Source organism: Hemibagrus wyckioides, linkage group LG15, assembly GCF_019097595.1.
Source record: "Hemibagrus wyckioides isolate EC202008001 linkage group LG15, SWU_Hwy_1.0, whole genome shotgun sequence".
In the NCBI taxonomy this organism is placed as follows: domain Eukaryota; kingdom Metazoa; phylum Chordata; class Actinopteri; order Siluriformes; family Bagridae; genus Hemibagrus; species Hemibagrus wyckioides.
Genome location: NC_080724.1, coordinates 13,749,593 through 13,761,356, shown reverse-complemented (window position 1 = coordinate 13,761,356; position 11,764 = coordinate 13,749,593). Strand labels below are relative to the sequence as shown.

The 11,764-nt window shown below is 39.1% G+C and overlaps 3 protein-coding genes across 3 annotated transcripts; 1 reads left to right on the top strand and 2 right to left on the bottom strand.

Moving 5' to 3' along the window:
• Positions 1-3,123, bottom strand: LOC131365869 (transcription factor HES-5-like). Its single transcript, XM_058409772.1, has 3 exons — positions 3,088-3,123; positions 1,240-1,536; positions 1-1,122 (listed from the first exon to the last, which is right to left on the bottom strand). Exons 1-3 carry the CDS (start codon positions 3,121-3,123, stop codon positions 703-705), a joined length of 753 nt encoding a protein of 250 aa, XP_058265755.1. The 3' UTR covers positions 1-702.
• A 1,604-nt stretch (positions 3,124-4,727) lies between these two features.
• On the top strand, positions 4,728-6,036 carry her12 (hairy-related 12). Its single transcript, XM_058410289.1, has 2 exons — positions 4,728-4,986; positions 5,097-6,036. The coding sequence occupies exons 1-2, from the start codon at positions 4,744-4,746 to the stop codon at positions 5,478-5,480; spliced, it is 627 nt and encodes a 208-aa protein (XP_058266272.1). The 5' UTR covers positions 4,728-4,743; the 3' UTR covers positions 5,481-6,036.
• Positions 6,037-7,748: 1,712 nt separating this feature from the next.
• LOC131366126 (taste receptor type 1 member 1) lies at positions 7,749-11,764 on the bottom strand. Its single transcript, XM_058410324.1, has 7 exons — positions 11,555-11,764; positions 11,188-11,467; positions 9,952-10,692; positions 9,594-9,788; positions 9,289-9,409; positions 8,579-8,949; positions 7,749-8,476 (listed from the first exon to the last, which is right to left on the bottom strand). The coding sequence occupies exons 1-7, from the start codon at positions 11,716-11,718 to the stop codon at positions 7,925-7,927; spliced, it is 2,424 nt and encodes an 807-aa protein (XP_058266307.1). The 5' UTR covers positions 11,719-11,764; the 3' UTR covers positions 7,749-7,924.

Below are 11,764 nucleotides of genomic sequence, written 5' to 3'. Positions count from 1 at the left end.
TGTATCATTAGATTTTATTTTGTAAACATACTGAAACAATGACTTTGCACTGAATCTCCGGTTACAAATAAGACAACATTTATGCTCTTCAATGAAGGCAAATTCAAGTTATTTCCAGGCTTTACAACTGCAGACTCACAATTAACTCACTAAAAATTGCACACAGCTAATGTAGCTAAAGGAATAACGCACATGCCAAAACATGCATTTTTGTAATCAACAAGAAATGTTGGCACTGGTGTACAGGATACACAGATATTTTACGATAAATGGTCAAATATCTTCTATATAGCTTCAATATATTATTGAACAACAATCAATTGTCCAGCTAAAATCAATAATGAACTCTACAAATTTCAACAAGATGTTTTCTTACACAGTAAGAATTAGAATAGAAGAAGGAGCAAAAGCTTTCAAGTGAAATGAGACTTCACATATTCTGATAATGCAGAGACCTAATACCCAATTTGGGCTTTCTTTAAACATTAAAATCTTAGAAAATCCTTCCAGAAAATTCTGCTTGGTTTCCAAAATATATCATGATGTAAACATCTACACATGCTTTCCCACGCTGAAAGCAACTTGTCATATTCTGTCCATGTAAAATTGGACAAAAATATTCTAACACATTTAGGAAAACATAGTTAATGCCAATGTGGCATTAGTAAGTTAGTTTCCTAATGGTAAAGTGTCCATGCGGCTCTACCAGGGTCTCCAGAGGTCACTGCAGCTTGGAGTCTCCTCTTTGCTGCTGATCTTGTAGGCTGGAGAGCTGAGCTGAGGAACATTTCTGCTCTCCTCCATGGAAGGCTGCATGGTGAGGAAGTGGCTCAGCAGTCTTCTCTGGGACTGAGTGTGTACTTGACACTGAGACAGGAAGTTGATGGCCTCCTGCACACACCTGCTGTAGCCTTCATCAGCTGCAGTGGAGCAGCTGGACTTCTTGTGTGACTGCTGCTGCTGCTGTCTCAGGAAATAAACTGTCATCTCCAGGATGTCGGCTTTCTCCTGTCTGGAATCGGGCTGTTGCTTTAGGAATTCTCCACCCAGCAGAGACTTGAGCTTCTTGATGCTGCTGTTGATGCGTTCTCTACGCATCTTCTCCACTAACGGCTTTCTCATCTACAGACACGACAGAAAGATTTGTTAAAACTCTGTTCAATTAAATAAATATTTCAATATTAATCAAATCAAATCATAAATGACACTGGACACAATATCATAGTTTAGTATATTTACCTTATTAGTAAGTGGAAGAAGGTGGTTGGAGTTGATGATTGATGCAGTGATTGTAGGAGCCATGGCTGTGTTTCTTCTGTTAGCTCTCTGTGAGGAGAAGATCTGAGCTGTTCTGAGCTCTCTCTCACTCTCTCCTCTATTTATACTCTCTAATCTCCATATGAATGTGTGAGTCCTGGGATTGCTGGAGGTTCTCACAGTCTGCAGCCAATGAAGAGCTCGGGTGAGACTAAAGACCAGAGGACTGACCACATGCTTAATGACGTGTGTATTACTCAGGAAACAATGAGTCCATCTCTGTACAGCAGGTGGACAGCTGGGTAAGTGTGGTAGAGAGTGTGGGAAAGTGAAGATTCCACCACTTTCAGGACCATAATGAGATGAGTGTGTGCAAACATTCCACCATGTGCTTTCAACAAGTAAGATGCATACTGACATAGATTGATTACATAGATGGAACTGTTTCAAACACTTTCAGATGTGTCCACATAATAATCATTAATGTCAAAGATCATGTGTTGATGACTTTAGGTTGGAGCAAGGTATGCTGTAAAGTATATCTACCAATACATTAGTAAAAAGTTACTATTAGTGCAGATGCTATATTTTGTCTCTGACTGAAGAAGCCAAATACATAGTGGATTGGGAATGCTGCTGTTGCTGTATATCCTAAGTCCAGAATTCCTAAAGAACTGAATGGCAAGTGTTGGAACAGGTCGTGAAGGTCATGAAAGTCGGCATGAGTTTCTCACACTCTGCACATTCACCCTATGAAAGCTCTGTAGATGTAGAAAATACTTTCTTGCACAGAAATCATTATTTTCATTATATGTTCAAGATATTTTCTCTGAAAATAAATCAACATAGCATGCTCAGCCAAAGGTCTATCAAATTGTCATTTATTTATTTATTTATTTATTTATTATTTCTTTATATTTGCTCTGGTACAGAGACATTGACAAGTGCTGAATTATAGATTGTAACCAAAAATAAAGTGAGTAAAAATGTTTAGAATTTCATTTATGTGAATATTGTTTCTTCCTTCTGTGATGGACCAAAATACTGAATCCAGTTCATTCTCAACATAATCTCTGAAACATGGCTCATACCTATGGCTTAACATGTGGTTAAGACAATTACTCTGCAAATAAGAACAGAAAGTCAATGTTCAGGTCCTCTCTTCGAAATTCTGTGTGAACACATATTATACATTTTACTGTGTGAGGTTTATATAATTTGTAGTACATTGGCTTGATTTACAGTACGCTTCCGGTGTAATTTGGAGAATCTGAATAAATTCTAAATGTTGATCTGATTAAACACACTGAGATATACCTTTATGTTATATAATTGTAATAAATATATTATATATTCACAACATTCTTGGCATTCTGTGCTATATTATATATAAAGCACTGGTTCTGGTATTTGTTATGTTAGAAATCATGGGAAAGGCTTGGGAACATATCAGCTCTTTGGGTCCAGATGGTCTTGCAGTGTAAAGCTTCCCTTAAACAAAGGGAGATCAAACACCGTGGCTAATGTGATGTGTAACAAGACACACTTCTTTTGTCTCCTTATTGAGGGTAGACTGTGGGAAAAGGAAGATAGGCTTCTCACACAGACTTCATGGGAATCTCACTACATCGTTGCCTCTACACAACTGCGTTTTATGGTTACACATTCAGGATGAACACAAATGTAAATAATCAATAAAACGTTTTTAAAGATTTAAATAAGGGAAACACTGATTTTGCTGTATTCAAAAAATATAATGTTTAATGTAGATTGTACCATGTTGATTAAACAGAAATGTCACAGTAGAATAGTTACAAATGAAAACTCTACTTTCGTGGTTTCAGAGAAGGACTGAGGCAACCACATGGTCAGTTATTGTGTTTGTGGCCAAACAGTGAACCAATTACCATTTCTGATGGACCATTCAATGCTTATGGGTTTTTTTCCCATTGTGACTGTGGGAATTTCAGGAAAGGTCATTGGAATGACCCACCTGTTGTCTGTGCATTATAAACAGCCTCATAGATTTTATAAAATGGACCAATATGGGGGACCAAGAAAATAATCATGCTGACACATCCTATACACCAGTAAATTCTTGGTTTTAATAAATGTACGTTTAATATTATATATATATCCTGTGACCCTAAGTAGGAATAAGCGGGTATAGACAACGGATGGATATATATATATATATAATTGTAGATATAATCTGTCTCATAAGTGTCCATAGTCCATAACATCCAAATGATCACTACATTTAAACACAAATCAAACTTTTTATTTTGATTACACCTTCTATAGGCATACACAATCCAAACTGTGTGCTAAAGATAAAGTAATTCTGTCTTCAGCATTAGTTTGTAGAATTTATTGTGCCTCTGTGTTGATCAGCAGTGGTGATGATCACATCTACATTGATTCTCAGGACCACAAAGCTTAGACATCAAGCCCAGCATTTTCCCACACTCAGCCAGGCGTTTGTCTTTGACTAGAAACAAAAGACGTGCCTCTACTCCCACTGAGTACGCAGACAGTCAGTCTGGTGCTGATGGTGAGGAGCGTGGGAGGCGCATGCACTAATCTGAGGGCTGATGCCAAAATCCCAGAACAGCAGCACAACTCACACGCGTTACTTTTAACAGCAATCTGTCACCGCTCGAGCCGAAATGAAAGCTCATGCTCAGACAAGCATGGCGTTGTTTGTTTCAAACGTAGGTGTTATCGTATTTCCCCCCTGCTCGCGTGCCGCACATAGTTTTTAGGATTTAACGGGTTTCCTGTCTGAGTGTCAGATCCGTGGCACGTGGGTGTCACAGCGACTTCAGCCTGGATCCCATATGACTCGTGCAGTATAAAAACATTATTCAGTACTATATTTCGTATATAAAGAGGAGTTCTTTATAAGATGGGGTAAGATCTGCGTAATAACAAGTAGTTCAAATCGTTTTTTAGGAACCAAATCTTTAGATAAACAAAGCAAAAGTGATAAGGCTGTGTGTTTGAAGCTGTGCTCGAGCCTCTTTAATGTGCACACTTCAACCACGTGCCATTATCACACCCTCGTGTTAGTCACGCTCCTGTAAACTAAGTGTTAGAAATGCTACCAATAGGACATGAAAGGGAAATTACTCCTCTCTCTCTCTCTCTCTCTCTCTCTCTCTAATTGCACTGCAAGTATTATGCACTATTACACACACAACCAGATAAACTGCACTAGAAATTAAACCATCAAATTTTTGAACTGAATAAAAAGAACTAGTCACAAACAAAATGATTATTTTAGTCCTATATTTTGTCTAGATGCACAGAATATTCAGAAGTTTTCAAAATAATCTGATTTCTCATGAAAAAAAACAGCCAAATGTCTGCTAGCCCGGAAACTTTCCCAGAACTTACGAGAAAGATAATACCAGCGGCACGCCTCTCAAACCTTGGGAAACTCTCACCCGGCAGAAGACAAGCAGCCGGCTAACCATAAAGTGAATGTCTCCTATTGTTGCGATGAGCCAACCCCTCTGCTCTTGGAGTGTGGGAAAAGCAATCCAGCACAAGCCACACGGCTTTGTAATGGAAATGGCCAACTATAAATACAGGGCACTGACCCTCACACAGCTCCGAAAAACACACTTTGCAGCCCAGAAAGAGACAGAGACCAGCATGGCTCCACATTCAGTTATAATTTCCACCTTTAACTACCAGAGATATACTGATAAGGACAAATTTAAGGTATGTTTTTTACTTGTTATAACTATTATATCTAAGAACTATTTTTTAGATTTTTTAAAGTTTATGACTTAAACTTTGTTCTAACCAAATGCTGACTTTTCTACTTACAGCTGAGAAAGCCAATGGTAGAAAAGATGCGCCGAGACCGCATCAACAATTGCATCGATCAGCTGAAGAAGCTGTTGGAGAAGGAACTCTGCAGCCAAGACACCAAGCTGGAGAAAGCTGACATCTTGGAAATGACTGTCAGCTTTCTGAAGCAGCAACAGAGGCTTCCAGGAGCACTGGCTCAAAGAGACTATAACCAAGGCTATTCTCAGTGCTGGAAGGAGTCCCTGCATTTCCTTAACATCCACTCCAACAGAGGACAATCTACCCAGGAGGTCCAAGAGGTCCACCAGAGATCCAGCACAGAGCTCAGCAACAGGTTGTCTGTGCACAATTCCAAACACAGTCATGCCGCTCAACAACAGCCTGTCTGGAGGCCCTGGTAAAATCATGGTGGACTGACAAACCCTGAGGAACAGTGATGTTCATGTCCCTCATGAAAGTAGGAGATATTCATTTCCAGTATTAAGTTTTGCCATCATATTGATTGACAAGACCTTGTGATTTTTGTTTCATCAGTGAGACGAAAGACTTTAAAGACTGTGGCCTTATTAGATATAGCTGTTTCGCTCTTAATGTGATGTTTCCCCCATGTATCACTTTTACTTCCTTCTGTTTACTTCTATTTTCTAGAGCAAAAGGTTTGAACATGGTTTGTGTGATGTCTGTGTATTTAATTACAGTTTACTCCAGTGGAGTCTATATGGTATGCATATCAGATCTATGAATTTGTGTTGTATTTCCCGGTGTTTTGGAGAATATTTCTCATTGTGTGTTGAATGCAGTACAATATGTTAAATTACCATTAAGGGAACCTTTGATAAAGGAACCAATCCTTTGTGTGTATGTGTGTCCCTGCACATGTGTGCATATTGTATCTTATATCTTGTGTTTTAACATATTTTTAATCATTCCTTTTGTATGGGCAAGCTCTTATATCTTTGTTAATAAAGTTTTATTTTTCAAATAAAATATTCACGGATTGAGATTTTACTTCAGTTCAAACCTCAGCTGTTGCATTTCTTGAGAATAACATGGGCAGGTCCAACGCTTGCAATACTTCTTCACTTCAGCCACATATATCCCTAATATGGTACCTAATACCTAATATGCTCTAGGTCCTCCTCCTCTGACCCCCAGCCACTCACCTCCCATGATGCAATCATACCATACACATACTCCTGTATTATTATGACTAACCAATACATCAATCATATCTGTTGCATATTAAAGAAACCAAATCTAAACTGGTTTTCAAGAACTACATAATGGATTATATTAGGATTTATTTCCTTACAACTGAAAACATCCTTTTAGTCACTAAAACATTCACTACCAGCCTAAGCACAGATGTTGTCTTTCATTCAGACTCTCCCCGACAAGCACACGTCTATTGTTTTAGCCTCCTGAGAATATTACACCCTGAATAGGAGAGTGGTTTGGGAAATACACCCAATCAGCCTGCTCACACACTCTTCAGTCAATGGCGGTGACCTCCTCTGCAATAAAACCTGCCGATGACCTCCTCTTTTCATCTTGTCATCAGCTTCTCCTGACTAAGTGCCTGTGTGTGTATATAGTGACAAATAGAGATGGATAAGGTGATACAGACTGTAAGATTATATTGATGGAAAGCAAAGACATATGACGCCTGGTGTAGTATTGCAGTTTTCAGAGCAGTGAAGCTTAAAACATCTGTTATGGAATTCTATGAGATAAAACCCATTATTAAAATGAAATAGCTACCATGGACTTGTGCATTAATCTTTATAAAGACAAAATCTTTATCATCCAAGATTAATTTTGTAATAACTTGCCTGTTTTTAACTTCAACTTTTCTGGTCTATTTTCACTTTGATACTTCCCTATATATTACTCACTATGTTATTTGACAGCGTTATCAGCTTAGTGGTGCCAGTGGGAACTGAACCCTATCATCCACTCCATGCTGAAGTCAACACTCTGCAAAGTACAATGAGCAGCAGACTCTTTTCTCAATCAGTGCAGAAGGTTAAATTTCACAGGTTCTTCCTCCTGAAAGCTTTCAGATCTGTCTTTAACTAATTTGTTCAGCTCTTTCATAATTCTTTTCTGTAGTTTTAACCTGCACAGGCTTCTTCACGTGCCTCAGCTCACTGCTACATAATGACATTTTGCACACTGTTATAATTTGACATACTGTATAATGTACATATGTACAGCTTAATATATTCATTTTCATCTTCTGCCGCTATATTGTATTTTGAATTGTATTTTGTGTCTATTGATTCTTGACTGATGCTCTAACAGTGAATTAACTCTGCTGTATTGTCCACTATTTGCTGTATGCAATAATTCTCTTTTTTCATTAGCATGACATTAGCATTAGTAGACACTGAACAACAATGTAACTCCTCTTACAATGACCACACCCAACCCCCCCACACCTCACCCCATCCCATACCCCCCCACACCCCACACCCCACCCACAGCCAGAAAAATTAGCACCAAAATCACTACACACACGTATATATACATATTTCACATTTCATATTTCATTGTAAACATATACCGTATGAATGATTTCCAGGATGTTTGTCCGAAACAAATTGAAACATGGAGCTTGGAACAAATGGTTGTTTAATATACAGTATATTTTAAATTGTGCTGTAGCATGTTTTATTCATCTCTTAATTCAATTTGCCTTATACTATAAAGGACCTAAGCACATGTCAAGCAGATAAAGTAGGGGGGAAAAAAGACAAAGAGAACCAGCTGCCATTACAATAGGATTTTATATATCTACTGTTTCTAAATTATTTATATTTCTAAATATGTTATAGCTGGAGTTTCACTGTTTAGCCATGGTATACATTTGAATACAGTTTTGAAAGTGGGCAGTGGTATTCTTTTTCGGTTGTAATGTAATGATGTACACTTTAGGAAAAAAGTATCCACCAAGTATTCCAAGCACACTAAAAAGGACAGCAACCACCTCCAAGGCCATAGATAAAGTTCCTCTATTAACACTATAGGTGGTGAAGAAAGTGATCCAGGAGATGATATAGATCATCAGGCTGAATGTAATGCACTTGGCCTCACTGTAATTTGCTGGTAGGTCTTTACCCATGTAGCTCAAGCAAAAACATATTACAGTCAGTATAGACATATACAGAATTTGTGGGAGCACTACAACCATAGTGTTACTGCACTCTAATACAATGCTGTCAAAGTAGAAGACATAGTCTGCTGAAGGATGGGGTGTATTTAAGCTTGTACAGAAAACACAGATGAAGAACTCAGCCAAAGAGGTGACCAGGATGAAGATATCAGGACCTCGATTTTTGGCCCAGGTATCGTAGAACTTGGGAAGTTTTGCAGACCACTTGAATATGCACACCACCTGCAGGGAGAAAGCATGGAGGTGAGTTACTCAAGAACTGAAATTGTGAATCACAATCCTGTTCACTCTGATCAAAACTGACTTCCTGAGTAACTCTCACACCTGGAAGGCACGGACAGTCATGCAGGTCAGGCAGATGTTGAAACTGAAGATGAAGAGGGACTTTCTGAAGATACAGGACGCTTGAGATGGCTTGCTGAAAAGGCACAATGAGCTGCAGGCAGCTACGGTCAGAGACAACAGCATAAGCAGACATGTCTTACCACCTGCAGACTTTACAACAGGGGTGCTCAAGTTGAGAAGGAAGATAAGAGCAGTGCTCAGGGTGAGCAGAAGGGTCAGTGTCAGAAGGACCAGGAGAGCAATGGCCAAAGGACTTTCCCATTGCAGGTACAGAACTGTCCTCAGTAGACAGTCCTCACTCCCAGATGGAGACCACTGATCTTTGTTGCAAGGCTGGCAGCTGGTAGAACCTGGTTTAAAGCAAGCAAAAATTGGCATTCTAAGTATTTCTCTCAGTATTAGTGAGGTCAAGCCTGGACTACTAAACCATGTTGCCACGCTCAACCAGTCTGCACCCTTCAACAGATTTAAAAAAAAAATTACCCATCTCCCCCCAAACCCACCATGATGGAGTGCCAAGTGCTGAATGAGGTACATTATGTGTAAATGGAGTTGCACAGCAATGTTGGAAATGTCACCCTTGAAATCTGTGCAGTGCGTGCCATCTGCTGGTCATATACTGAACTACACTTTGTTCTCTTAAAATACACCTTAACAAAGAATGTGTGATACAAAGTGAGTGTGTTCACCAGTTTTGTTGAGGAAAGTGAAAGCTGGACATTCTATGCACTTGAAACAGCATTTGTGTTGTCCAATCTGCAGTTGTCTGTTCCCATATGGACATTCTGGGGAACAACGTGACTCAGGCATCTGGGCAGGCAAAAAATATACAATACTAATATAGCATACAATCCATTTAATGCATGTTTGTGATGATAAATTCTATATTTAACCATATGATAATTTCATTTTTTTATTTACTAATGGGTATAAAACCAAAACTAGAGACATATAAAGCACATATACTGTAGGTTATGTTTGAAACATGTCCCACCCACTGTATCTGTGAAGCGTCGACCTGAATACTAGGTGGCTCTGAAATAAATGATCCCACCATTTTGAGGGACCATGTTTTATTACTCCATAGCCACGTGACAATATCATATCCTGTTGGTGGGTTTCCGTACTGATCAAAAAATAATGTTGTGTTTCTGATGGAAAGCCGTACTTGCTTCAAATATTGCAAGAGCTGAAACAAAGAGAAAAAGATAAATAACTAAAAGATGCACGGTGTCCATCACGGAGGGTGTGCCTTATAAAGTTATGGTAAATGGAGTTTAATAGAAAACTAAAAGCAATATTTGAACACCAAAAATTTCAAGAGAGATTCCTGAATCAAACATGAAACTGACCTGCCATGGCTGTATTTTGGTGTTTTGACATTTTTCATAATCACACCTGAGAGCCTGGTGTAATGCATGAGCCACTGCATATACTGCCCGATACACGTTAAACGAAGAGGCAATATCATATTCTGACAGAGGATATTGTGCCATTCCGTATAGGTACGAATCCTGTAAGCATGGGATACTCATTTCACTCACACTGTTGCTTGTAGGCTTAGTTATGGCCTGTTTCACAAAATCTTGGAACCCATTAAAATTGACGTATTTTACAGATACACCCAGGACAGTTCCAATTGTACTGATCCCTGGGATTTGAGACACCAAGGTTGCCACTGACCAGTCCTCGGAGCCGATCCACACCTTCCCCGTCACATTCTGTTCTATTACAAAGGGGAAAAACCCTCTGGCTATTCTCTTGCTGGAAAACACTACTATAGTATTCACTTTGGTTTTAATGATATTTTTGACAATGTTCTGCATCCGCTGCTGGGTGTCAGCTGTGAGGCTTGGAATCACTGCTTGATATGCGATGCAAATACTGTAACCCGAGGCTTGTTGCGACAAGCTCAACATTCCCTGCAAGCCGTATGAATTGTCACTGCCGAGAAGGGCGATCCAGGTCCAGTTGTATCTTATGAGAATCTCGAGCATGGCTTTCACCTGGTTTTTATCACTGGGAATGGTACGAAAGAAAGATGGGTACAGCTGCCTGTTACTCAGGAGCTCATTTGAAGCTTCATATGAGATCTGTGAAATTTAAGGAACAAAGATAACACTAGTGAGTCAGATAGGCCTTAATGTAACAGCACAACATATCCAAATCACTGACACCAAAGAAATTCTAGAATTTTAAAGCTTATTTTTGAGCCCTATGTCTTCCCATAAGACTCTTGTCAGCATTATGATTTATTTTCAACTGGTAGAATTAGCTTCACTAAATTCTACTTCAAGTTCACTAATTCCAGCTGTTTTTACTTTTACATAGTTTGCAAAGTCTGTGTTTGTAATTCTAGGAGGTGGCCTTTTTCTCAGGTTTACACATTTTTTATTTTGCTCATTACCTCGTTCTCCTGTTTGATACATTCATATGTGGGAGTTTTTAATGCTTGGTAGATAAAACAAAAGTATTTTAATTCAAATACAATTGTACAATTTAAAAAAAAAGGTAATAAGGTGTAATATTTGTAATTATATAATATTTGTTATATACAGATATTTATAATAAGCAAAGGTGTGCAGTACCTCAGGCATCAAAAAGCTACCGAGTGCAGCAGCTGGAGTGAAGCTATAGCTGCTGCTGTCTGGTCCGATGAGAGCAATCGCTCCATTCTTCACTTTCACTCGGTTATACTGCTGAGCTAAGAGAGTCACCGTGCCCAGGATACTAGCTTGAAGCGAGCAAGTGTCATACGTCTGGTAGCCTAGAATGACACCAGGCAGGAGCCGAGTGTCGTTGTTGATCTCCGCCACAGCATAGCGCATAGCCTGCACCAAGTAGTAGCCATGGCTGTTTTCAGTTCCTCTGCAAAATCCATAGCAACTTGTTAAATTAAACACAACTTCATATTAAAAGCAAATCGTTTCTGTAAGAAATAAGTAAGTCATATACCGGTTACAGTCATCCAGCTGAGGTATAGTCGAGACAGTGGCACCTACATTATGGAGAGGAAACATGCCATAGATGGTAATATTTCCTTCATGCTGGAGTCCAGCGATGTAACAGCAGCTCCACAAACACACCAACAGCAGAATCTCAAAAAAGAGTACTCCCATACTGTGAATATAGGTGCTCCTCAGAGGTCACACTCATTCTCTTCTT

What these genes read in the sequence shown, in the direction of transcription:
- LOC131365869 (XM_058409772.1), bottom strand. Translation starts at nt 3,123, where the DNA reads ATGTGGTTGCCTCAGTCCTTCTCTGAAACCACGAAA. An exon ending in CCTTCTCTGAAACCACGAAA is followed by an intron (nt 1,537 to 3,087) that starts GTAGAGTTTTCA and finishes CCTGCTGTACAG; the next exon opens with AGATGGACTCATTGTTTCCT. An exon ending in TTCTTCCACTTACTAATAAG is followed by an intron (nt 1,123 to 1,239) that starts GTAAATATACTA and finishes TCGTGTCTGTAG; the next exon opens with ATGAGAAAGCCGTTAGTGGA.
- her12 (XM_058410289.1), top strand. Translation starts at nt 4,744, where the DNA reads ATGTCTCCTATTGTTGCGATGAGCCAACCCCTCTGCTCTTGGAGTGTG. An exon ending in CTGATAAGGACAAATTTAAG is followed by an intron (nt 4,987 to 5,096) that starts GTATGTTTTTTA and finishes TTCTACTTACAG; the next exon opens with CTGAGAAAGCCAATGGTAGA.
- LOC131366126 (XM_058410324.1), bottom strand. Translation starts at nt 11,718, where the DNA reads ATGGGAGTACTCTTTTTTGAGATTCTGCTGTTGGTGTGTTTGTGGAGC. An exon ending in GTAGCTTTTTGATGCCTGAG is followed by an intron (nt 10,693 to 11,187) that starts GTACTGCACACC and finishes TAAATTTCACAG; the next exon opens with ATCTCATATGAAGCTTCAAA. An exon ending in CACTTTCCTCAACAAAACTG is followed by an intron (nt 8,950 to 9,288) that starts GTGAACACACTC and finishes GCTTTAAACCAG; the next exon opens with GTTCTACCAGCTGCCAGCCT.